Source organism: Melanerpes formicivorus, unplaced genomic scaffold (assembly GCF_026170545.1).
Source record: "Melanerpes formicivorus ecotype bairdi unplaced genomic scaffold, bMelFor1.0.p_v2 SCAF_27, whole genome shotgun sequence".
Taxonomy (NCBI): domain Eukaryota; kingdom Metazoa; phylum Chordata; class Aves; order Piciformes; family Picidae; genus Melanerpes; species Melanerpes formicivorus.
The window spans coordinates 9,462,587-9,490,282 of record NW_027142379.1 but is presented as its reverse complement, the minus strand read 5'-3'; the positions used below and the strand labels follow the sequence as shown (position 1 = coordinate 9,490,282).

The 27,696-nt window shown below is 42.9% G+C and overlaps 1 protein-coding gene across 3 annotated transcripts in view; it reads right to left on the bottom strand.

The window, feature by feature from the left end:
- Window positions 1–27,696, bottom strand: part of GAB1 (GRB2 associated binding protein 1) — a 107,639-nt gene that overhangs the window by 36,065 nt on the left and 43,878 nt on the right. For all 3 annotated transcript variants that reach the window (XM_068154058.1, XM_068154060.1, XM_068154059.1), the window contains exon 2: window positions 9,101–9,395. In XM_068154058.1, the coding sequence (XP_068010159.1) occupies window positions 9,101–9,395 (295 nt within the window). The remainder of the gene's footprint in view (window positions 1–9,100; window positions 9,396–27,696) is intronic.

The window sequence follows — 27,696 nt, the reverse complement described above, 5'->3', positions numbered from 1 at the left end:
TAGAAGATCTGAGTGTGGGAGTTCACATTCAGGCCCGGTTTTGTGTTTTGTGTTTTTTTCTGGTGGTGTTTTTTTAATGAGAGCAAAAAATAGTTTTCTTCATTCTGCCTTTTAATATTCTAATTATGTAAATACTTGAAATGTTCTCATAGTGAACAGAACAGAGAAGCCTCATTACAGCAAGCGTTTCTTTAGAATGTCAAAACTGAAATCAAAGTAAGAAAATGTGGTCTTTGCAGATTGGAGGTAGAAAGACTAAAATAGAACTGGGATTTCCCCATTGTACCAGGGAATCAACAATTCCATTACTACTTCTGGGATGTTTCTTTCAATCTATTTAGTACGATACAGATCTTCTCATTATTGTGGTAGAGAGGGACCTGGGTGTACTGTTGATGGTAGGCTGAACATGAGCCAGCAGTGTGCCCAGGCGGCCAGGAGGGCCAATGGCATCCTGGCCTGCATCAGGAACAGTGTGGCCAGCAGGAGCACGTACACTGCCCCTGTACACTGCACTGGTTAGGCCACACCTTGAGTACTGTGTCCAGTTCTGGGCCCCTCAGTTTAGGAAAGATGTTGACTTGCTGGAAGGTGTCCAGAGAAGGGCAACAAAGTTGGTGAGGGGTTTGGAACACAAGCCCTATGAGGAGAGGCTGAGGGAGCTGGGGCTGCTTAGCCTGGAGAAGAGGAGACTCAGAGGTGACCTTATTGCTGTCTAGAACTACCTTAAGGGAGGTTGTAGACAGGCGGAGGTTGGTCTCTTCTCCCAGGCAACCAGGATCAGAACAAGAGGACACAGTCTCAAGCTGCACCAGAGGGGGTTTAGTCTTGAGGTTAGGAAGAAGTTCTATACAGAGAGAGTGATTGTCCATTGGAATGGGCGGCCTGGGGAGGTGTGGAGTCACCATCATTGGAGGTATTCAGGAGGAGACTCGATAGGGTGCTTGGTTACATGGTTTGGTTGATTAGGTGGTGTTGGATGACAGGTTGGGCGCGATGATCTTGAAGGTCTCTTCCAACCTGGTTTATTCTATTCTACTCTAAAACAACTGATGGACAATATTAGAGTACTAACTCTGAACAAAAATTCAGAGACACAACAGTAAGAGTCATTAAAAACCCAATGCCAAACTCCACTCCACTCCTTAAAAGAACCTTTTTCTTTTTTCCTGGTTTTGCTGACAAGCACAGACCAACAAGCACTTGCTGTATTTGCACACTGAACTCAAGAGACGTGAGCCAGATCCAGCCCAGAAGATGCATGGACATGTTAGTCTGGGTTTGGTTTTTATCATAAGGTTACAATCAACATGAAATCACAGTATCACTAAGGTTGGAAGAGACCTCAAAGATCATCGAGTCCAACCTATCAACACAGACCCCGTGACTAGACCATGGCACCAAGTGCCACGTCCAATCCCCTCTTGAACACCTCCAGGGATGGGGACTCCACCACCTCCCTGGGCAGCACATTCCAATGATGAATGACTCTCAGTGAAGAACTTTCTCCTCACCTCCAGCCTAAACTTCCCCTGGTGCAGCTTGAGACTGTGTCCTCTTGTTCTGGTGCTGGTTGCTAGAGAGAAGAGACCAACTCCCTCCTGGCTACAACCAACTTTCAGGTAGTTGTAGAGAGCAATGTGGTCACCCCTGAACCTCCTCTTCTCCAGGCTAAACAATCTATGCAGTGATTCTGAGCCCTGAGAAAATCCTTTAACAAAAAGTTTCTCTGCACTTCCTAAGCTTGTTTTCTTAGTTTAATATAATCTCAACATCTCTCTTCTTCCAAGGATAAATATGGTATCCTAAAGACCACTGCAGAAGAACTCAGCAGTTGCTCACTGTGTATTATGCTCAAGACAACTCTGCCTCCTGCATCCAAACCATAAACATAACTCTCTTCCTACCACATACTGAAGTCTCCAGCTTTCAGCACTGGCACCCAAAGTTTAGTACTTACTATTTGCAGTTCACCTCATTTTTAAGATGTACTGTTTCTGTTTAAAACTTGAAAATACCAGAAGTATTTCCATTCAGAATTTCTTCCCCCTCTCCACCTGCAATTTTCTTTTGAACACGAATCATCCAAAAGGGGAGGGGGGAGAAACATCTGTAGCCTGCTCTTTGCATCTTCGGAGGGGACACAGGCTGGGTGATGTAGCAAGTATAATCAAGGAGTCCTGTTATAGACCTGCTTCTGTAGGTGCTGGTGAAGAGAAACAACAGATCCCAGCACCTGAAAACATTTGGGGTTGCTCTTCACTAAAAAGGGCCACAGCTGTCCTCAGCAGAGCAGGCTGCCCTGCCACATGGTGAGCTTTCCCAGCTGAGGCTGAAGCATACTGTCTGGAACCACAGGCACCTCAGGTCCTCAGAGGTTTTCAGTACTCCACACACTGCCTCACAGCACCTCACAACTCCAGAACTAGCCAAGTGCAGAACAGTTTTCCAACCCACCCTCTTGCAATTCCCTCCTAACAACTCATCAGGTGATGTTAATGCCACAAAAGATGTGCAGCAGGAATCAGGGGAAATTAAGTTAATTACCTGGGCATATTAGACTCCATTTAATTTTTCCTCAAGGAAGAGTAGAATCACCTTCCATATGAATTTTTGTCACATGCAACTGGCAGCTTAAGATGTTAACCCTGAACACTCATGATTAAGACACTGACTGTACTCTTCATACTAAATTATATCTATTTCATGTGTGTGTTTTCTTCTCAGATACTTGCAAGGGAAGTTCTACAGCTGCAGGTTGTGCTCTATTCATCTTCTCAGTCAGTTACTCATCTTTAAACTGCTTCATCTGAAGTCAGAGACATCTTAGTCCTCCTTGCTCTCTCCTCTTTCCCCATTGGATAATGGGCAACAATTATTTCAGCCTTTGTCTCCCTTTACTCAGCTCTGTAGCCATCAGCTATCACCATAACCCAACCTGCTATGCCCAGACCTCATGTCCTTCTGTAGTCCTACTTCTAATTTCATTATTCCTCTGCAATTTTGACAGATGAAAACTTGCAACTGACAGCCTCCTTGACCTTCTATCCTCACCTGTTCTCTAAGTGATATATACACCTAAGAGACATAAAAAAAATCAACTTGTCACTAAGTGCATCATCTCTATAGTGCAGCTTTGTTGCAAAGACATTTTAAGCTTCTTACTATAACTGCACTTTTCTCTACACTCCTCCAGAGTCCCCCTTCCTTCATCTACAAACTCCTGCTATTTCTCCTCACTTTGGGCCCTGTTCATGACCAAGGACTCTAATATTCATCATGTATCATTCAGGTAGTGATTTTGATCTGCCAAGTGTGCCAGTCTCTATCATTCCCTTGTTAAAGGCTGTCAGAGAACATTCTTTATTTCTTACAGGCAGACACTTCATGCAGCAAGGGCACCCTGAACACCTCTAATGTCAACCATTTATCAAAGACCCACTGAAACATTTCTTAGCAATCCTGCAGCTCAATAGTGGTCCAACAGCTGAAGCACCAAGATGACTTATCTGTCACAATGATCAAAACCACCTTATCTGCTTTCACTTCTTCCCAAGCCTCTGCTCCTAAGTTGGCATCTCTTGCTGCAAAGAGGATGTTCTTGGTGGCAGAGCCAGTCTTCTGCCCCATGTTTGCTTTACAGGCAGCACAGGGATATCATCCTGATCTGATACAGAGATCTCCACCACAGCACAGCAGCAGTGATGCCCAACCACACAGCACCAGGGTCAGAAGGGGGAGAAACATTCATCCTGCCAGCCACTGACACTGCACTCAAGCTATTATATCATATCAGGCAGTGATAGGACTAGAGGGAATGGAATGAAGCTGGAGGTGGGGAGATTCAGACTGGAGGTGAGGAGGAAGTTCTTCACCATGAGAGTGGTGAAACCCTGGAATGGGCTGTCCAGGGAGGTGGTGGAGGCCCCATCCCTGGAGGTGTTTAAGCCCAGGCTGGATGAGGCTCTGGCCAGCCTGATCTAGCGTGAGGTGTCCCTGCCCATAGCAGGGGGGTTGGAACTAGATGATCCTTGTGGTCCCTTCCAACCCTGACTGATACTATGATACTATTATCAGCCTGCAGTACAGGTATTATCAGATATCAACTTGAAAAAACCCCAATGGTCATCTGAAAATATTTTTACTGTTCAAAATGCAGAAGATATGGCACACACCAGAAAGCAGCTGCCTGAACACAAACACTACAAACTTAGAAGGCCTAGTGTGTGAAACAATCTGTAGCTCTTTCAAAGTATGGTCCTTAAGACAACAAAACCCCCCTTTCTTTACCACATGTAATTTTCTGTGTGAATGTAATTGTAGATTTCAGTGTCTTGTTCTTCCCCTCCACCCCTCCCTCATCCTGCCTTCTCCTTGACTTTGCTGTTTCTTCTGGTTTACTTGGTTACTGCTATCTTTATTCCAAAGAGTACATGCAAGTAACATGTTTGCATAGAGTAAGAATATTTCCTCCTTCCTCTGCTCTGCAGAACATGCCACTCACTAAATGACAGAAACATGGAGCTGGATCACTTATAAAACATTCATCACAGATGTCTACTGAATTCCAGGGAAGGGCTTTCACAGCCAGTGTTTAAATATCCTTAGAAAGCTTTCTATGTATGTAAACAGAAACAAATTACTTCTCTCTTCAGATAACAACTGATCCGTGCCCTGCTTATCACAGCTTTTTACACTCTGAAATTCACCTCTTCCATCAGTATTTTCCTGCCAGGGAAAACAAACATTTTTAAATCCTTCAACCCTTCTCCCTATTGATCACTTTCAAGAATTCATTTCCTCTATATCTACCATTCTTTAAACATTTCTCTTATCCTTCTGGATGCTCAGGCCCACATGCTGAGGACTCTACAGCACCAGGCAGAGGATAACAGCCATGTCCCATATCTGGGTAGTCTCTCTGTCCCAGATCATCTTTACTGGAGTACTGCGTCCAGTTCTGGAGCCCCTATTACAAGAGGGATATGGAGGTGCTGAAAGGTGTCCAGAGAAGGGCCACAAGGATGAGCAGAGGGCTGGAGCACCTCTCCTATGAGGACAGACTGAAGGAGTTGAGGCTGTTCAGTCTGCAGAAGAGAAGGCTCCAAGGTGACCTAACTGGGGCCTTCCAGTATCTGAAGGGGGCCTACAGGAAGGCTGGGGAAGGACTTCTCAGGATCGCAGGTAGTGACAGGACTAGGGGGAATGGAATAAAGCTGGAGGTGGGGAGATTCAGGCTGGAGGTGAGGAGGAGGTTCTTCACCACAAGAGTGGTGAAGCCCTGGAATGGGTTGTCCAGGGAGGTGGTTGGGGCCCCGTCCCTGGAGGTGTTTAAGCCCAGGCTGGATGAGGCTCCGGCCAGCCTGATCTAGTGTGGGGTGTCCCTGCCCATGGCAGGGGGGTTGGAAGTAGATGATCCTTGTGGTCCCTTCCAACCCTGACTGATACTATGATACTGGAGCTGAAAGCACACACCACATTTTCGCTTACAATTACATTTTTCCCCCCTCTAAATGAATTGTGATGTTATGATCTTACTGAGAAAATATGAATGTTAGAAGTGCAGTATAAAGCTCAGTGGCAAAGCTAAAGCTCATGCTCACATGTAGCTCCTTCCCCCTTTGCATGTGCATTTTAAAGAGATGCATGCTGCAGGTACAAGCATTTTTCAGCTACAATTTGAAAGCCAAAAGCACTACCTGAAAAAAATAAAATAAAATAGAGAAACCAAACAAAAAATGCTTTACAAAAGTAGAATTATTTAGGTTATTAAAAGAAAAGGTATTTCTTTCCTGCTTCCATCTTACTAGAAGTTTAAAAGACCTAAATAACTGTAAGCACTTCCTTAAAAGAAGTCCCTACAAAAAGCCATAACTGTAATAAATCCATTACAGGTGACACTACACTATGATGCAACCAGAAAGCTGGAGACTAAATGGCTTGTAAATATGACTACAGAACATAAATTTATCTGCTCAGACCAAATACAAATGGAGCTTTGCAGATCCACAGAATAAACAGATTTCAGGAGCATGAATCAGTTTCTTGTTGGAAGATCACAACAAAGCATGAAATAGTTCAGAATTACTGTGATTGCTTGTTTGTAAGAAAAGCAATAAAATAGAAACTTGGCATCCTAGAAGTTTCTGAGTCTTCACTAAGTATGGAATCATAGAATGACTTAGGTTGGAAGTGAATCTCAGAGATCATCTACTCCAACTCCCCTGCCACGGGCAGGGACATCTCTCAGCTAGACTTGGTTGCAGTCACAGTATCACAGTATAACTAAGGTTGGAAATGACCTTGAGGATCATCGAGTCCAACCTATCAACACAGACCCCATGACTAGACCATGGCACCAAGTGCCACGTCCAATCCCCTCTTGAACGCCTCCAGGGACAATGACTCCACCACCTCCCTGGGCAGCACATTCCAATGACCAACAACTCGCTCAGTGAAGAACTTTCTCCTCACCTCCAGTCTAAACCTCCCCTGGTGCAGCTTGAGACTGTCCCCCCTTGTTCTGGTACTGGTTGCCTGGGAGAAGAGACCAACCCCTTCCTGGCTACAACCACCTTTCAGGTAGTTGTAGAGGGCAATCAGGTCACCCCTGAGCCTCCTCTTCTCCAGGCTAAACAATCCCAGCTCCCTCAGCCTCTCCTCACAGGGCTTGTGTTCAAGGTCTCTCACCAGCCTTGTTGCCCTTCTGGTTGCCCAAGGCCTCATCCAATCTGGCCTTAAATACCTCCATGGAAGGGGCATCCACAACCACTCTGTGCAACTTATTCTGGAGTCTTAACCACCTTCATACTGAAGAACTTCTTCCCAAGATCCAGTCTAAATCTACTCTCCTTCATCTTAAAAGCATTCCTCCCTTGTCCTGCCACTAGACACCCTTATGAAAAGTCCATCTCCAACCTTCCTGTAGGCTCCCTTCAGGTACTGGAATGCAGCTATAAGGGAGGCACAGCTCAGAGCTAGTCTGACGCAACCATTAGGTTTTTGGTCTCTTCATAGTTATGAGTTACCTCTGCCTCATTCCTCCCAACACTTAAACAACACCTCCATATTAATTATCTATTAGTATCATCACCTCAATTCTTTCTTTTGTAAATTCAAAGAGACAATTGGACTGGGATTCCCAATCAGCAGCAGCAGGCGGCAAAACAGGCTAGGGGTGGCCCCAGTCCTTGATCATGTATTTGGGTTGGAAGGAACCTCCCAAATCATCTTAGATCCAACCCCCCTGGCATGGGCAGGGACACCTTCCCCTAGATCAAGTTGCTCAGAGACTGAAGTAAAATCTAGTTTTGGTGCAAACAGCCAGTGAGAGCATAGTAAGTCAGAGTGGGTCCACAGGAGGCCATGAAGATGATCAGAATGCTGGAGCACTTCTCCTACAGAGACAGACTGAGGGAGCTGGGGTTCTTCAGCCTGAAGAAAAGAAGCTTCAGGGACACCTTAGAGTAGCCTTCCAGGGTGGTACAGGAGAGCTGGAAAGGGACTTTTTACAGTGAGACAGAGATGAAGGAAATTGTTCCCCACAAGGGTTATGAGACTCTGAAACAGGTTGCCCAGAGATGTTGTGGAAGCTCCAAGCTTGGAATTTTTCAAAGCCAGGCTGGATGGGGCCTTGAGAAACGTGACCTAGTAGAAGGTGTACCACAGCAGGGGTGTTTCAGATAGATGATTTAAGGTCCCTTCCAATGCAAACCATTCTACAATTCTTTGATTTATTCTAATGGTCTCACACTCATAGCATGTTTCATCTTCAAAAGAAAATGTAATGTCAGCAGAAAAGTAAGGACAAGCCAACACACCAGCTCTCAGCAAGGAAAGGCCTCCTGGCTTTGAGGGGATCCTATCTCTCCATCCCACGCCATGAGCACATGCTCCTTTGTGCTCTCACATAGACAAGAGCTGAGAGGTAAACATTTCCTCTTTACTTTCCAGGTTCCTAGCTTGTCCCCAGAGCCAATGATTTGTGAGCACCTCCTGCCCACAGCTGTATTATCCACTGAGAAGCAACCACTTGCCTAGCTCTCTCCCTGAGGTAAGGGCTGCCTGGCAGAATGAACACCGAATCACATGGCAGTTACTCTTAGAAACGTGCCGTGGGTAGTCTCGATTACGTTCAGGATGGCACAAAGCATGCTGCAACTGTCAAAACAGGTACTCTTCACTCAATTTGCTAGTGGAGTGGTAATTCAGGGACTACATTTTGGTGACAATTTTAGTTCACAACTGCAACAACGAGCACGAAAAGGGCTGCTCTTCAGAAAGCAACAATATTTTTCAGCCATTTTGGAAGATTTAGCTGGAGCAGATGCTGGCTCTTCTTTCCCTTATTTCCCCTCAATCAACAGGGCTTCAATTCTAGCACCTTCAGCAAGGCATGCTTCATTTATAACCCTCTTACCACTCCTGTTTAATCTTTTCTTGGGCCCATGCACACAGCTACAGCAAGTCATGCAACCCACTAATCTCCACAAAGAATGCAGGAATATTAAGTAAATAAATAAGGATGGATTGAGGACAAGCAATGGCCGCAAAGTATTTGTAGGAATTAAACACACCACCCTGTCACCTGCAAGCTGCTTTCACACAGTGTCTGTTTTGGGAGGATTAGGCTGGATAGTGGAGAACTACAAGTTATTTTTTCTTTGTCTCTGCCAGTGGGGGGTGGATTTATTTTTCTTTCCAAGTTGCAAAGCACAGGCAGAAATGGTAATATTAGAAACCTGACATTTTGCACTCATTCCTGCTTGCATAACCATGTGTTTTTATACCAAATGGGATTCCTTTGATGATTATGATGATCTTCTGGTTTGCATGCTTTTACTGGAAGATTTTTTTCCTCTGCTCTCAAGATCTAACATCATGCAAAACAGAGTAGTATCGTCCAGGTTCTATGGCACACTTGTAACAACTTCTTAGTACCTCCTCCTGTTCTGCTTACTTTTTTCAGAGTAGCAAAGGAGTTTCACAGTCAACACATACAAGTTTTAAAATAAATGCCAGCTAAAGATAGTCATCTGATCTTTGAAACATTATTTGCATGTAGGCATTGCACTTGCTCAGAAAAATGAAGAGAACTTACCCTCATCTGTAGGGTTGAACCCACAGATGTCACAGATACATCGAACCCACTTATTCATCTCCTCCTCGCTGTCTGCTACCAGATAGAAAACTCTGTCTATAGTGTTGATATCAAAAATATAACTGTTTTCAAACTCTTTCTTGTTGAATGTTAATCCAGCATCCACTTGTTGACACAAATTTAAGTCAATAATTCGGATTGGCTTCTTGGCATGGTCATTTTTGTAGTATTCCAATACGTCTGGATCCCCTGTTAAGCGTCCGCTGCGAAGCACAAACCATCTCCTTTTCCATGCCTGCAAATTGGAGAGGAACAAAAGGACAAAGATTACAGGGAAGAAATCATACTTCATGACCATACCCCTTGTGGATGGTTTCAGCCTGAGTTTAACCAAGTAATAATAAGTATTTCAGTTATAATTCCGAGAGATTATACACCTGTTGCCCTCATTTAGCACAACCTGTATACTTTTGACAGCTGGGGATGAGGGGATTAGTGATGTTGTATTTTAAAGTTTATTTCTTTTGTATTTGAGATTTGATTTTAAGAAGGGGACATAACTAAAGCATTGTTTACAAAACAAGAAAGGAAGACTCCAGGAAAGAGAAAAAGGGAAAGGGGACCAGGAGAGGGGGAGGGAAAAAAGCATACACTAAAACTTCTAAAGGAAGCTGATATAGGGATGAGGAGAACAAAATGAAACATATCTTTAAGCATGTCATTTCCAATATCTGCTGCTTTGAGATGACATATTTAGCTATTCTTCACTGATACTCAATGATATCTACCTGCATCTGAAGAACAGACAACGCTCACTTCATACACTTGCTGCTATAGTAGAACTCTACACTTGCCACCTCATCATACTTCTACAAGAATACTTCTTACAGAAAAAGAGCTACATTATTATTTTGGAAACTGCTAGAGAGATAGGGATGGAGAGAGTGACCAACCAGCACAGTTCTATCACATAAAAAGTCTCTGTGGAAAATATGTCCACAGAAGAAATAATCTGACACCATGCATGTTTTACCACCCTTGCTGCTGCTGCAGAAACAAAGAAGCTGGTCCAGGAGAGAAGCAAGACTAAAAGCCCCATCTTCCAACTAATCCTCCACTGCCTTTCATTCCCATGGACCTCCACTATCCAGCATAATTCCCACTGAAGACATTAAACAAAGCAACTAATGGTTGCATGTAATATCCTTGTGTTACCAACAGCATCTTTATTTCCCCACATAATTGCATTTTGGTTCCTTAGCTCTACCAGAAAAGAAGGAAATCAGCAAGGCAGGTCCCAGAAAAGGTCAAGATGTGATGTCCTTTACACACTGGGATACAGATTTGAACATAAGACTTTCTTACTCTGTGTTAGGGAAAGATTCAGACCGATTTTCCTGAGGCACAGGACTGTTTCAATCCAATTTTTGTGTAGCTGTCACCTTCAAGTGAACTAGTGGAGGGGCATGTTGAGAGTGAACTGCACTGCCATCTTCCAGCTCCAAACTAGTCCTGTCAGCTTTTCACTAGAGTCTCACAAACCCCTCATTGTCCCTCATGGGCATGCCTTTTTTGGGTATCAAGCTTAGGAAGCTATTCTGAGAAGACAATACAGACAAACAGGAGAAGGGGAAAAGTGCCAGACAACTTAATTAAGGCTTGTGACCCATTCCCCAACTACCAAGTCTCTAAAAGTTATTTGATTTTAAGCTAATTTTCATACTTTATTAATAAACTATATTCATTGTAGTTCTGAACACATCATCTGCCTTTGAATGCTGACCCATGTGAATCAAGTCAAGGTCTCAAGCAATTTTTTCCACCATATCAGGAAGTTGAATGGGGTAACAGCAAACCACAGAAGCAGAAGATGTAACAGATGAAACCCCTTCACTTCAGATTTCAAATGGGACCATCTTCTAGGAGCCCAGCTGATAACCACTGTTTAACAGCGACCCAAAACCAGCAGCAAAGCTTGTTTTGCTTCCTGTTTCCAAACCAAGTGGCAAATTATATGCTGGGATAACAGGAAACATCAGTATCAGAAGCTCTCCTTCCAAGCAAGGTTCACCAGAGATAACTGTTACAAATCAAGCTGCACAATTCTTGCTTCAGAAACCAGCTTTATCTTTGACCTCTGCCTTCAGGCACTGAGAAAGAACTTTCAAAGCTTGAGTCAGAAGGAAAGATGCTAGACATAGGAGAGGGACAAGAGAACCACAATACATTTTGTCTCACAACAAAATGGAGCTTTATTTATGTAATAACTGCAACAAAAACAACCTAAAATCAAACAAACCAAAAGTCAACTTCATCAACCAAGTATGCCTCTTCTAGGGAGTTTAGCACTATGTTAAGGAGGCAAAGATCCTTAGTGAGCCTGCAATCTCTATTGAGCACTGAGTAAAGAGCACTCCTAAAAATTCAGAAAATCAACTAGCCAAACAGAATTTGCTTTCAGGCCTTCAGGCTACAAAATAGCAACTATCAAGCACTTCAAACACTGAATTTAGCCTGCCAGCACCTGCTACTATTTTTGAAGGGTTTTCACATAGTGCATATGTGAACATTTATTTCAGTCATATAATGAGTCACGCTCGCTGAAACTGGCACAGATTATGTTCAAAAACAAAGGCAATTCCATAAACTACACATTAATAAGGCAGATACAAAGGTTCTCTGGATTACAGCACAAAGCACAATTTAGCAGCAGAATAAAGCTTGCAGCTAGACAAGCGCACTGACATCAGCACCCTTGCTAATCATAGTACAAAAGCGCCTCTATGTTTTGTCAAAGCGCAAAGTGAGCCACCATAAATCACTCTTTGTTATTTGAAAATATCTGGGATTCTTAAAGCTGGATCTATTTTTAACATTTCAGTATTTGCTGTTGTAAAGAGAGGTCTATGCTGCCTCACTGACGTACAGAACACTGCGCTGTCGCTGCAAGGAAGAGAGCTGCTTCAGTAACAGCTTCCCTAAAAGAAAGGCATATTTACACAAATTTACATTTACTTTGTTTTAATCCTTTTGGGCACTCTTGTTGGAAAATGTTGCATTTTCATCTACAGAGCATGCTGCAGGCTAGTTCTCAGCATCACCAAAAGAGATGAGGGAGCTGGGATTGTTTAGCCTGGAGAAGAGGAGGCTCAGGGGTGACCTCATTGCTCTCTACAACTACCTGAAAGGTGGTTGTAGCCAGGAAGGGGTTGGTCTCTTCTCCCAGGCAACCAGCACCAGAACAAGAGGACACAGTCTCAAGCTGCGCCAGGGGAAGTTTAAGCTGGAGGTGAGGAGAAAGTTCTTCACCGAGAGTCATTCTTCATTGGAATGTGCTGCTCAGGGAGGTGGTGGAGTCCCCATCCCTGGAGGTGTTCAAGAGGCGACTGGATGTGGCACTTGGTGCCATGGTTTAGTCATGAGGTCTTGGGTGACAGGTTGGACTCGATGATCTTTGAGGTCTCTTCCAACCTTAGTGATACTGTGACACTGGTTTAAATCACAGGAAAATTACAGGTACTACTTATTTGTCACACGTTGTGGTGTTTATCAGTCACACATTACCACACACTAGAGCTTTCTGTGCTGAAAGTCAACTACAGTACATTTGAGAAGGCAAAACAAAAGAGTGGCCAGTGCAGGACCAAAACATTTTGTCCTAATAACAAAATAATTTAATTCTGAGCAAACTTAATTTCTGAGCAAAGAAAGAAAAGGTGGGGATTTACTGCAAAAAGTTTTCAGACATATAACATGTTTGATATTAATAGAAATAGTTTCATAGTTTCATTCAGGGTTGGAAGGGACCACAAGGATCATCTAGTTCCAACACCCCTGCCATGGGCAGGGACACCCCACACTAGATCAGGCTGGACAGAGCCTCATCCAGCCTGGTCTTAAACACCCCCAGGGACGGGGCCTCGACCACCTCCCTGGACAACCCATTCCAGGGTTTCACCACTCTCATGGTGAAGAACCTCCTCCTCAAATAGGGGGTTTTAAATGTATTTGATAACTATGCTAAGAGCTGGCTACCAAATGCTGCATGCAGAGCCAACACCTAACTGAGAAGTAAAATTGCTCCTTTTCAAAGCGCAGTAGAGCAAACATCATGGGAATCACATTCCCCAAGAGCCTGTGTAGGCTTTGGTTAATCTCATTTTGCAACGATTCACAAAGTTTGCTGCTTTTGTTTCGGGCTAAGAGAAGTCTTGTGTGTCTCCCAGCTTGTTTTCCCCCCTTTGAGCTGCAAAGCATATCAGCTGGCCTAACATAGGACATCACCGTTCTTGCCAAACATTGTCCCGTTTGTGTCATGAGACTGCCGTATCATGAGACCATCGTAACTACAGAGGCCAGCTTGTTTGCTTGGTTTTGAGGTAGTCCAAAATGTGACGAGCTGCTCACCCACAGAGCATCAAGTGATCAAAGGAACAGGGGAACTCTGTATTTTCCACACAGCATTTTGAGTAGCTTACAAAGCAAAAACAAATTCCTCTGATTAGTTTTTCCACTCACATATATGCAAATGGCTGAATTAAAAGCGAGTGGATCAGCTAAGAAATTGGCTGAAAGCACCATTCAGCAGTGCTGGGGTTTGTTGGGTTTGGGGTGGGTTTTTACTTTACTTGAGAGACTGTAGCTAAATCTGCATGCAGTACACGGAATATACGATATAATCTCCTTTAGAAGAGGTATAGCTGTTGAAATTTTAGCTCTGACTCCCTCAATCTTTATATTTATGGACTTTATTTCCCCCCCCCCCCCATTCATACACATTCAAGAGGTACTTCATTCAGCTCTGTAGTTCAAAGATGTAGGAAATGGGGGGAGGGGAGGTGTATGTGTAAATGGAGAGGGAAAGGAAAGAGGAAGGGGCAGAAAGAGTAGGTAATTTACATTTATATTTTTAAAAGTATTTAATCTTCCCTCTGGATCCCATCAGGCTGTTGCTCAAGAGGCCAAAATTCTTACTTGAAACATTTAAATAAAAGCTTAGGAATGTTAAACCAAAGACAACTTCTTGTGGTCAATTTTTTACAGCATTTGCTCTCATGTGGTGAAGTAACTCTGCTTACTGATAAATTAGTCAATTATCCCTCTTAGCTTTGCTAAGTATTGCCACCCATAATCCTCACATCATTTAATAAAGCTGATTTTCCTCTTCAAGCCTGTTTACCACCTCCTTTCTCTTGGGTAGCATCCAGTCAAAAAAGCCTCCACAACTGTGGAACACCAGATAAGTCCAGCTAAGTCAAAGAGGGTATCACTTACATCCTGCTCCACTAATACTGCTAATAAATCTGTCCCCCATGCATGACTAGTAGACCTAGCAATAAAATTACAAATCTCAGACCCTCCCTCTCATCTTTTACATGTGCAGAAATTTGTGCTTAGGTTTTCATCTCTGTATGCTACAAAGAGTATTTTAAAGAGCAGTATCTGGCATTCTCCTTTCCCAGTCAGTGAAGGCTTGGAAGAAAGAAGTGACTTACATGAGGGTACAAGGAAGGATCCAAAAGAACATCTGACATTTTACCAACACATGACAACATATTTCCTTGTTCCAAAAGAACTTACAAAGTAGTAGAAGACATGCAGACATGAAGAAGGGGGAAAAGAAATGCCCAAGGTCACTTCAGAAGGCTGTCCTGGATATTTAAGTCCTGAACCTGCTGTTGAGGTATTTTCATTTGTCAGCTGAAATGAAGATTTAGTTTTCTCTATGCTTTTTGCTCCCATCTACTTCACCTATACCTCTCCCTTTATTCCCCCAGTGTAAAGGTCAAGTAATAGTGAAATTGCTACAAGTGTCTGGCAATCAAGAGGAAGAAGGATCACCAACAGAAAAAATGAGTATTTATTCTCCCTTTTGCCTCCACATCTCTAGTGCCCAGGTGTTCTGTTCAGAACAAGAGTCAGCTACACCTCTGACACAGCATCACTGAATCATGTTAGAGACCCGTGCTCTGCAGCCCATTAGCAGGTCAAACAAAACAAAAAGAAGTTTTCCTTCACACTGTGCTCCTTTGTGAATCCTGTTTGTGGTAGGCAGAGACCAGTGACAACTGTCACTGATGAGCTCCATCCCACAAGGCACGTATTTGGGAGGACTGCCAGGAAGTAGCCCAAAGAGGTCACCTTAGGTAACAGCACTTCAAGCACAGAACTTCATTTGTCCCACTCACTCCCCTCGTGGCTTGCAGACCTATCTCCAATACGGTGACATTTCAGAACTTCAGCTGACATTTTCCCTGAGAAATTCATGCTTTCCTCACGTATTTCTACATGGAAACAAATCAAGGGGTGTTTTGCAGAAAGCATTTGCTGGAAATCTTTTAAAACTTTTTCAAATGTATTTTACTTTTAAAGGCCATATCATGAGCAGCACAACTGAGGAATACCTAATTACTATTTACTTCTGCAAACCACTGTCATTACACCTACTGGGAGCTGCCATCCTCGTCACTAAAAACAATGCCCTTGCTTTTTCTTTTTCCTTCATGTACGACAGAACAACTAAACTGAGCACACACACACACACACAAAGCATGTTTAGTGTCTCAATTCTAACAGCAGCAAGTTGCATTTCCAAGATTTGACAATGGTCCAAACATTCTACTTCCAGCAGAAGCTAAATACTAAGAATCGTAAACAGACTGCTGCAAAACAAACAAATGTGATAGGAGGAAAACACTGAATACATCACGGCTTTCTTTAAATACTTAAGACTTGTTTTCCAGGAAGCACCATCTTTTCTCACTGAGTAAAATAAGGAAAAAACAGTCTCAATGGAAGTTTCCACTCTCCTGGCCATCATCCTGATCATCTGTTCCGAATCCACACAAGGCCAAAATTTCCTGTTTTCAAACTATTGTCACCGTTTGCTAGTCTTGTGCTGCCGATTCTAACTTTAGCTTGTGAAACAAACACGAGAAAGCACTGAAAATACGGCAGCACAATGCTTCCACACACATTTACTGCGAGCACTGTTTCACAGCTGACATTTCAGCATGTGAATTGACCTCCCAGCCTTACACTGATCATTAAAATATCAAAAGAGGGATCAGAACAGAATTCAGACCGCACAGCACTAACCGCTGCTTTATCTGCTGAATCTGAAACTGAGCGTTTCCAGAGTCCTTTCTACTTTGCATGATGGCTCTTGGGGTTTTCTTCTTGTAGGTTTTTTTTTCTTAGATCTTTCCCCCATCATAAGAAGGGCATGAAATTGTTGGAGTGAGTCCAGAGGAGGCCCAACAGGACAACTGAAGGGCTAGAGCACCTCTACTATGAGGACAGGCTGAGGGGACTAGGGCTGTTCAGCCTGGAGAGGAGAAAACTCCAAGGGGACCTTATAGCTGCCTTCCAATACCTGAAAGGAGCCTACAGGAAAGATGGAGAGGAATTTTTCCTAAGGGTGTCATCTAGTGACAGGCCTCTAGTTTTAAGCTGAGAGAGAGTAGGTTTAGACTGGATCTTAGGAAGAAGTTCTTCATTATGAAGGTAGTTAAGACTCCAGAATAAGTTGCTCAGAGTGGTTGTGGGTGCCCCTTCCATGGAGGTGTTTAAGGCCAGATTGGATGAGGCCTTGGGCAACCAAGTCTAGTTGAGAGATGTCCCTGCTCATGGCAGGGGGGTCAGAGTAGATGATCCCTGAGATCCTTTCCAACCTGAGCCATTATACGATTCTATGAATCTATTCCCAGTGTAATTGTGCAGCCAGGTCTGTATCATGTAATTCACATCAAATGGGCCCTCGTGCATCAGTCACTTCAGTAACTACTTTTCTGTAGTAACTCATGAATTTTCTATTGGCAAGCACAAGATTTCCACTGCCATATTCCTGCACACCAGAGTGTAAAGACAATTAGCATCATCACTTCACCAGAGGAAAAAATTCTGAGTGATGTATAGAGCAATAAAGCAGGAGATATGCAGCAGAGATAGGACCTGAGCCTTCACTGTCTACAAGCTAAGATCAGTGAGCATATCATCTCTGTATCTGCTTACATCATCTTATCCACTTCTTGTGCCTATAAATACTCTGCCATTTCTAATCCTTTGCAAACTTACCTTTTCACTTCTGGTTGTCCTACTTCACACCACCCACTCTATGTGGCTGTCATCACTCCCAAACAGAAACACATTCTCTTTCACAGGTATTAGCTTTGCCACCCCCTCTCACTGCATTCTCAGCAATGAAAACAGAACACTTACCATGGCATGTTGCTTGTCACAGCATAAGGAGAAGTATATTTGTTGCAGGTCCCTTACCCTCACATCTATGTGGTGGTTGGTTTGCTGTCATGTTTCTCAGAACACTTCCAAAATTTGATGTTTTCCTGTCTCATCAAGAGCATGTCAGGTCACCTTCCTCTCTAGTTTTCCCCATCTCTTCTACTTAAAGAAAATACCACCAGGACTATCTTCCTTTCTCTCACTCCCATCACATCATCTTTGACTTTTAAGTTCTTCATTTACTAACTTGCTTTATCAAAGTTTTGAGCCTCTCAACTATTTTTAGGCTGCTGCTTCTTTGGAAACTCAATACACCTACTTGAATCCAGCCATCTTGCAAATCACCTCCTAGCACTTTGCTCTACCACCTATACCTTGGTTCGGTTTTCCTTCTCTCTAGCATCTGTGATCTTTCTTCATCTTCTGAAGGCTCCCTGAATCAATAAGCAAGGGCACAACATCTTCCTTCAGACTCCTCCTAAAGATCAGTTTCTTTGATAGCACTTGCAACCACCCAACCAAGTAAGAATTTGGCTTTGCATCAGATGGTCTTATTTAAAAAGCAATGGCTTTTGTATGTTCATCAGACAAAGGTTTGTTTGTTGGTTGGTGGGGATTTTTTTGGTTCCTAAAGTTGCTTCACTCTTTTCATCAACTCTTAATTAGAAGTTACTTTCCCCTAAAAGTCAATCTAAGAAAGCCACACATTCAGTGTAGAGTAGAATACAGCAAAATAAACCAGGCTGGAAGAGACCTTCAAGATCATCATGTCCAACTCATCATCCAACACCACCTAATCAACTAAACCATGGCACCAAGCACCCTATCAAGTCTCCTTCTGAACACCTCCAATGATGGTGACTCCACCACCTCCCCAGGCAGCACATTCCAATGGGCAATCACTCTGTCTGTGTAGAATTTCTTCCTAACATCCAGTCTCAACCTCCCCTGGTGCAGCTTGAGACTGTGTCCTCTTGCTCTGGCGCTGGTTGTCTGGAAGAAGAGTCCAGCCCCAGCCTGTCTACAACCTCCCTTCAGGGTCTGCTTTTTTTCTTTTAAAGCATCTGTACATTACTTCTCCCAAAGATTCCAGTAGTGCTCACAAGACCCCCTTACCAAGACAACTCAGATAAGACACCAGCTGTGCTATTAGAATTGAGTTCTCCTAGCATGAGCTCACAGGTGCATGCTCTGACAAGCTGCATAAAAGCAATACTCTGAAAATTACCAAAATTTAAGATGATGATGCAAATCTGAAGCTGAAAGGTCAAACCTACACTCCATTGATATCAACATCTACTAACAGCCAGGGATGAAAGAATTTACTATGTATTTTTGTCCATTCATTCCTCACTTCCTAGGAGAACTGTCATGTTGAAGTAGTGTGAAAAAACCTCCATTCTTCCAGACCACAAGCCCAGGGGTTTTTGCAATAATTTGTACAGGTTCAAAGTTCTTCACTTCACCTTCTTAGTTGTCTGTGTAGATATCTATCTTCACCATCTGTGGAAAGCTTATATCCAAGGAAAAGCAAGACACTACAGCTATGGAAAAACATGCAATTCCTGACACTGTGTTGGATCCTTTAAAGGACACTGCAGTTTCAACAGACATCTAACATGCTTCAGTGCTCCATGTTTGGATCACTCGAGCATGCTCATACTGCACATAAAATACAGATTTCTATAGATGTTGGAGGCCAGGCATTCTGCACATCATCTCATCAGCAAAATACTCATAGTCTTAAATACTCCCCACTAAAGAAAGAGGGTTTCAGCTACAGAAGAAGCAGTTGCTCCAACTCCAATAAGGAATGCTGAATTAAGGAGGACAGCACAAAGATAACCCATAATTTCTGCAAATTGCCTCCCAGCTAGCCAGCCTTGTTTAAGCTACTAGTTTTATGCATAATGAAAGAAGCTTCCTACACATCCATTAACATGCATGGAAAAGTCTCCAAAGAAATCTCCAGACAATGCTTTAAGTAATCCCTACAAATTAAGCTTTGGACATGGTGATACTCTGTCCTTATCCACGCCTTGGGAGAGAGCAAGGCTGCACATGAGCTGGTATTCTCGCAAAGCAGGTATCTGTAGACCATAGCAGGAGCCTCTCTTGTAAATAAGTCAGTCACTATCACAGCAATAAAAAGACTGACACTTATTCAAGCCACTTGACTCAGGCACCATAGAGGGAAAACTAAAGGAAATCTATTGTTCTGCCAAAGTGTTACAGGGAGAATCAACAGACTGCTTTTTACATACTGTGCAGCATTGCAGGGGATTCCTTATTCTAAGAAAGGGGAAGAATTAGGGAGGGCGTGCCCAGTGTTTACACTTTAGGACCAAAATTATTAGCTTTTTCCATTACAAATCATCAGACCTGCAATGTGCACGAATCAAGTGTGCAAATATGGCAGGAAGAGCTGCTAAGCAAAGCAAAAGCCAACACAGAAGTCAGCACTGTGCTGGATATACACATTCTCATTTGATACGATTCAAAACGTTTATCAACTAGGCTCAATTTCTTTCTGAATGCAATTGATCTAAAGAATGCCAGAGCAAAAATTTACTTCAAAATAAACAAGCACAAAGTCAAAAATTCCTTGCAAGACATGATATGTAAATTGCTTTTCCTATGCTAATTCAACTGAGTTCCTATCATAACCAAAAAAAAACTACTGCAAACAAAATACTTTCAAATCCAAATAAGTCACTGGAAGTAACAAAATGGTTTTGAAATTTAAAAGCCAGCTACACCAGATACCAACAGCAAATTGAACTAACAGACCAGCATATTGAAAATGAAGATGCTTTGGTATAATTGCTTTGATTAGCTTACAAAACAGTTCTCTAGCTCTCATCAACTCGCACAGAAACATTTCTACTGTTTCCTAGACTGCAACAGTACCCTCGTGCCATATATTCCTAGGAGCCACAGTTCTGTAGATTTTTAACTACCACACCCTATTAATTTCTCTTTTTGTTTTCTCCCCATTCCAGAGCTGAATCAAGATTTGTTCTGCAACCAAATCCTCCCAATGGCATCGCCACAGTTTCTTACCACGAAGGCTACGCTGTCGCGCCGCAGGAGCCTGAGCACCAGGACCAAGCCCTGGTCAGCCAGCGTCTGCTCACAGCAGCTTGCTGCAAGCCTCCCTGGTGAAAAAGCTGAAGTACTCAGCACTACTGTTCTAACGGACAAGAAATTGCACATGGTTCTTGAATAATGATACCAATATCAAGATTAACTAAGTGTTTTAGAGGGCTGCATTAATGCACCAACACGTGCCCACGTATGCCTGTAACATACTGAAGGGATACATCACAGAACTTCTACTTGCTCTTCATGGCATAAAACAGATTAAATTCAAACTTTTCTGTCTTTTTTTCCCTCCTTTTGAGTTGGTGATACAAGGGAGCAAAGAGGCAGAGGTTTACTCTTGAGCTTCAGAAATAGAGTTTACAAGTTGCCTTGTAAATCAAAACAAAAGGCACACCTCTGTTTGAACAAAAAACACTTTTCAAGCAAAAAAAGACAGCATTCCTCAAGGAAGCCCTTGTTTACTTACTCCAATTCATTCTCCATATACCTCAGTTACAAAGCAGAAAAGCAAACAACATCAAGAACAGGATTTTTTTCTGGTTTACCTCTTCAAGTCTTCAGTAAATTTAAGCAATGTCCTGGCCATTTCTGTAGTTGTGTCTACCCCAAAATAAGCAAAGCTTTCTTTTTCCTGCCAGCTTCCCACCTCACTCTACACCACCCTATCCTCATAACCTTTGACCAACAGGAAGCAGACACAATGGACTGAAAATAACAGCAATTGTAAGATTTCAAATGATTTAATATGTGAGGGGTGGGCTGAGGGGTGGGCTTAAGAGTTGAAAAACTTCCCTTGCTTGGGTTTTTCAACAGTTGGTTAAAACACATTATCTACATAGACTTACATTATCTGTTAGAGATCCTAGGCTAAAAGAGGCTAAAAACTGTCAGACACACTGAGAGCAGAGAGGTATGAATTCTTGCTGATGCTAAGATTCTGCATTTAAGTTCTAGCCATTGGACTATTACATATAATGAACTTCATTTTCTGATAGTGTAAACAATAGCAGTAGAAGCAGCATTGTATCTTCCCCCTCCCCCCCCCCCCAAATATTTATCTAAGCTTTTAGATCAGTAATAGGTATTACATATACACATTTATATATACACACATACATATATCCCATGGAGTAACATGACATTCTGGCAAGCCATGAAACCAGCAGCCCATTTAAACACTGCAGTTAAACCTATTAAAGAAAAGAAAAGTGCTGATGGAAGTCACAGAACAATTTGCTAATACAGAAAGGACCTTTGCTAATTCTAAGTCACTGAGTTGCACTTTGTGGTGTAGAAGGAAAGATCTTTATCTTCTCCTCAGGTAAAAGCCCAAGCAATGACCCCATAGCATCTTCATTGCCAGTAAAAAATTCACGTGCTTTAAACTGTGCGAGCGTCTTGGCATGAACACCCAAATGCTACAGATTCCAAAGTCCAGATAGGCAATTAAAGCATTTCTGTTTATTAATGCTCTGTCTTGCACCTCAAGTACCAGCTGATTATTATTTTGCAAAGCCACAATCACATCCTATTTCTGTCATCCTTCCCCAAAGCCCTCAGGTTCCTCCTTTGCGGTTACACCACAACACATACCGGGCATGATGATAAGAGCAGAATGAACTAACTCAGAGAAGGACTCACCTCTTGTCTAAGAGCTATATACTACATTTTCTGGAGAAAAAAAATAGAGAAGAATAAAGAGTCAGTGTCATTGTCACAGAGATTCCATGTCCTGAACACAAGTTGACTACATCAAAGGTTCCTCTGCAATTACAAAAGCTGGTAACACTCTCTGCTTTGCAAATGCCAAGCAAAATTCTAGGCCAGAAGAATTACAGGGGAATAGTTACAAACATGCTGAAATCCAAAGTCATCATCCTGTTCCAATGTAATTTGGAGTACATTTGCTCCCCCATGCACACACCTTAGCAAGCATTCACTGTACCTCTACTGCACATTAGGAGCTGCTTGGTTTTAAAAGCATTTTAATTGTGGAATTACACCAGAAATATTTTCTTGGCAGGGGAAACTCAGGCAGTGAATTTCTAGAGGATAAGACTGGATCTAGCTTGTCAATGCAGTATTTCATTGAGATCTGCAAGTGCTCAAAATAACTGCAGAGAAGCCCCTCACTATGTACTTCAGCATGGTATCCACAACAGCTTCTTAATATCACACATCTACAGTGCACATGAGCAAACTTTTGAGCACAGCAGCAGAAGCCACCACTGACACATTGTAATAGTAGCTCGAAGCACAAATGGTTCAACAAGGAGAAAAAACGAGGTTCTCTGCAAGCCTGCAGTCTAAAAGTCCCTTGAAACCACTTTGCCTGCTAATAGGATCCTCCTTTTCCCTTCCCCCGTTTTAAGACACAACCTGATGCCATCACACCAAGGAATAACAGAGAAAGGATATCCTGCCCAGATTTTCCATTATACAGATCAGATCATCAATCCAGAGAGGTCTTTGCTTACACATAGGATAAAACGAAGATGCTTCCAACTGATAAACCCTGAGAGGAAGCAAGGTTGGCTCCATGACTATTTTTAAGCAGTTAGCATTCACACAATGGCCTAAAATTAATGGCCAGCCCCCAGGGTCCGTGAAACCTTCATTTAACAAGAAATTAAGGAGTTAGCATATTTGAGAGGGAGAAAAACAAAACAAAATAACTAGAAGGTGGCATACATAATCGTGCTGCTTCCCACCTCAAATGAAGTTTGCATGCTTGGTTTAATGAAGTGAAAAGATAGAAATCTTCAGATTGCTTTCGCTAAAAATGAAGCATTTCCTTCACCAACTGATAGAAGAAATCTTACTTCACAGCTCTTGCCATTTTTCACTAATCCCCTTTTGCCAAGATATCATATGACAAAAAGTAATGAAAGACAGAAAAATAAGAATATCTTTATGTAGCTGTACCATGAAAGAAGGAACTTGTTTCTCAGCCCTGATTTCCAAGGCCAGCCACCACAGCTGTGCTGCAGTTCCCAGCTGAACAGCTCCCTACAGCTCACCACCTAATAGACAAAGGGCATTTAGTTTACCAAATGGCCACTGTTTCACATTTAGCTCAGTTAAAAGCATCTCACATCTAAGGCTTCATCTAAGCATGATAAGAACAGCCATACTTTGTGCATCTGGACAGATGATGAATACAAACATCTTTGGTATCAGCTAAGGATGAATAATTTAAGTGCCATTAAATGCACTGAAAACGTAATTCCCATGCCAGACATTTCTTTGGATGAAGAATAAGATGAGGCAAAAGGCCCTTTCAGATTAGCTCTGCAATCTAGGGAATGGCCAGAAACTCAAATGGTGATATTTGAAATGTCTCATCTCGCACTTTTAGCGCCGAAGATTTATCAGCATTCATTCATTTGAATGTTGTTGTTCCCTTCTTAATAACAGCATCCTTCTGATGAGTAACTAAGAGAACTACAGCACATAAAAATTGCCTAGAATTCCTGATCTCAACACAAACTCCCCTATGCACTAGATAAAAAGTGAACAATTAGCCTGCTGTTTGCTCAGTATAGTGAGATTGTTCAGTTCTTCATTTACATCAGAATATCATCTGATCCACCACAGAGAAAAACATTAAAATCAGATTAAACAACCAACCAACAAATTTATCATTAAACCCCCGACACCACTCGGAGAGCTTCAACCCCATCAGATTTTTCTTATTTATTTTGCAATTTTGAGGAGCTTCAAGTGTTGCAATCCCCTTACCTTATCTGCCCTGCAGAGTACTTCACGTTTGCAAGCTTTACTCTTTGACACGAAAAGCAATCACTGCATTATCCAACTGCTTTTTACACTTTTTGGTAAGAGCTCATAACTAGTTTCACTGACTGTAAAAAAACATTTAGTTTTTAACTCATAGGCAGCAAAGGGACTCTAGAACTGGACTCCTTCTTAAGTTTATTTATTGGCTCTCTATACATCTAAATCACAGCTACTTTGTTTACTGACTGGAAGCTCTGGCTACTGCCAGCCCTTCAGGAACAATGTAACTGTGGAAAGGGGAAAACATGTTTTTCTATGTTCTGTTTGTCATCAGACAGGATTATATGGTACACACGTACCAGTTTGAAAATATTTTTTTGTAATAGCTGGTAACCTCAAGTGGACAAAACAACCACCTCAGCAGGTACTCTGTCTGAACTCCTAACTTAACCCTTTTCTTTCCGGAGCTGTTTCTGCGTAATGACGACTGCCAGATTTGCTCTAACACGGATTGGTTTTCAGTCATCTGTAATGTAATGGCACTGAAAAGGTGCATTCCATTTCTAAAGATGACCACTTCTTAATCCTTAAAATGGGAAGAGTTTTGGGGCAACAGCAAGACACATGAAATCTGAAACAAGATGTAGTATCTTGCACAAAGGTGCTTTCCAACCCTTAAAGGACCACACCACCATTGATATGAACCCAGCGAGAAACACAACTGAAGTGTTTTGACTTTAAATGCAGATGTATAAAAGAGCCAGTATAGTTTCATAGTTTCATAGTTTCATTCAGGGTTGGAAGGGACCACAAGGATCATCTAGTTCCAACCCCCCTGCCATGGGCAGGGACACCCCACACTAGATCAGGCTGGCCAGAGCCTCATCCAGCCTGCTCTTAAACACCCCCAGGGACGGGGCCTCGACCACCTCCCTGGACAACGCATTCCAGGGTCTCACCACTCTCATGGTGAAGAACCTCCTCCTCACATCTAACCTGAATCTCCCCACCTCCAGCTTCATTCCATTCCCCCTAGTCCTATCACTACCTGAGATCCTGAGAAGTCCTTCCCCAGCCTTCCTGTAGGCCCCTTTCAGATACTGGAAGGCCACAATGAGGTCACCTCAGAGCCTTCTCTTCTGCAGACTGAACAGCCCCAACTCCTTCAGTCTGTCCTCATAGGAGAGGTGCTCCAGCCCTCTGATCATCCTTGTGGCCCTTCTCTGGACACGTTCCAGCACCTCCACATCCCTCTTGTAATAGGGGCTCCAGAACTGGACACAGTACTCCAGGTGGGGTCTCACCAGGGCTGAGTAGAGGGGGAGGATCACCTCCCTCGACCTGCTAGCCACACTTCTCCTGATGCAGCCCAGGATCTGATTGGCTTTGCGGGCTGCAAGTGCACACTGAGAGCTCATGTTGAGCTTTTTGTCCACCAGCACCCCCAAGTCAAACCGCAAGCAAAAATAAGGAGGCATCTCATTTTGTCATTTTCTCCACCAGTTACAGTGGCATCCAAATGCTTTTCTCCCCTAGGGAATTTTGGTGCCGGTCGCATTGGGTTGTGTGACAGGAATCCAACTTGTTTGTGGGGTTACAGCAAGGTGAAAAGGATGCTGCCAGCCAGGCAAGTCCTCTGAGCCTGACATGAGTGAGGCCACTGTGTTCTACTTCCAAGAGGTGAAATTTGGCAATGAATTGCACTTTTACATCCGATGATAGAATGTCACAAATGGTTTTCCTATGCTATCATTTACCCTTGATGCCAAACAGATGTGAGGCACATATTGAGGACTCCAAGGGGATGGTTCCCCTCCTTACACAGCCAATCGTCCATAGAATCACAGGAATCATAGAATCAATAAGGTTGGAAAAGACCTCAGAGACCATCAAGTCCAACCTGTCACCCAACACCTCCTGACTAACTAAACCATGGCTTCAAGTGCCACATCCAATCCCCTCTTGAACACCACAGAACAGAATGGGTTGAAAAGACCTTTGAGATCATCGAGTCCAACCCATCACCCAACACCATCTAATCAACCAAACCATGCCACCAAGCGCCCCATCCAGTCTCCTCCCAAACACCTCCAGTGATGGTGACTCCACCACCTCCCTGGGCAGCCCACTCCAATGGCCAATCCCTCCCTCTGTGAAGAACCCCCTCTCAACATCCAGCCCAAACCTCCCCCGGTGCAGCCTGAGACCGTGTCCTCCTGTTCTGGTGCTGACTGCCATCCTCCCTCTTAGATCTGAAAGGTTAGCAAAAATGCAGGAAAAAAACCACTATTAATTACTCTGAGCACTACTCAGCCAACCCTCACATTTGAGCATGTTTGGTTTGCCTGTGCTGCAAGCTTCCAGAAAGTGGCAGAGCTGAAGCTGCTTATTCACCATGGGAATCATGACAGCAGAGTGGTAAGACCAACAACAACATCAAACCATAAGTTTAGAAGCTGCTGATGTAGAATGATTGTATCTTCACTGTCACCAACTGCTAAGACAAGACACCTACTAACGTCACAGCATTTGTGCTGCTGCAGGCAACTCCCTATCAGGCAGGTGCCACTTCACTGAAGCTACTACAGGATTGGAGAGCACTCGTTTTTCTTGATAGGCAGGGAGGCCAAAGACTCAGAGATAGGGAAACAAATACACTCTCACTTCTGATAACAGGCTGACATGTCAGAGTGGCAGGAAGGTCCATTCTTAATGGCCATTATAAATTGAGAGAATAAGACAGATTTCAGCAGATCAGGCAAGACTATTCAGATTTTACTACAGAAAAATGTTATCACTGCATAGTAAAGGTTGGAAGATTGAGGATTGGATGAAAAAGTGAGTGTTGAAATTTCAGTATCACTTCATTTTGACTCAAAAATGTGTTGTGCTTGTCACCCCCTATTCCCCCCGCCCCATTGCTCCCCAGAATCAATACAGTTTAAAACATGAGGCCCCATGGCAGTTAATAGTCTAAACGTTGCCGTGACTGCTCACAGCAGCTACTAATGGACACCATCCATATTGTTTCAATCCAGAGGTAGATAGTTTTGGTGATCAAAGTCACTGAATCAAAGTAATAATAAAGAGCACATACACCAAACTCCTGACACCTTCACCTAAATATGCTGCTCAATCAGTTGTTAGTCACTTTGTGACTAATAAATAGGCATAACTAGTATTGTGTGCTTTCCACATCATTCAAATCCTGCAGTAAAAGCACAGGCAAGGAGTCCAACAGTTTCAGATGTGTCTCATAAACATACATGCAAGAAATGCCCTCCCCACAGCAGCATTGATAGATGATTTTCTACAACACATGTGCCTGAACTAGATACACAAATAAACACCTTTTACCTGAGCAAGGTGATGACAGCATGGGATGCTGTTTGGAGGAAAAGCTATAGCTAAACTTTGACCATTTAAAAGAGACACCACATCATGCCAACAGCACTGATAAAATTCCCATATAACCCACAAACAGTTTCAATGACTTTACCAGGCACAACAGA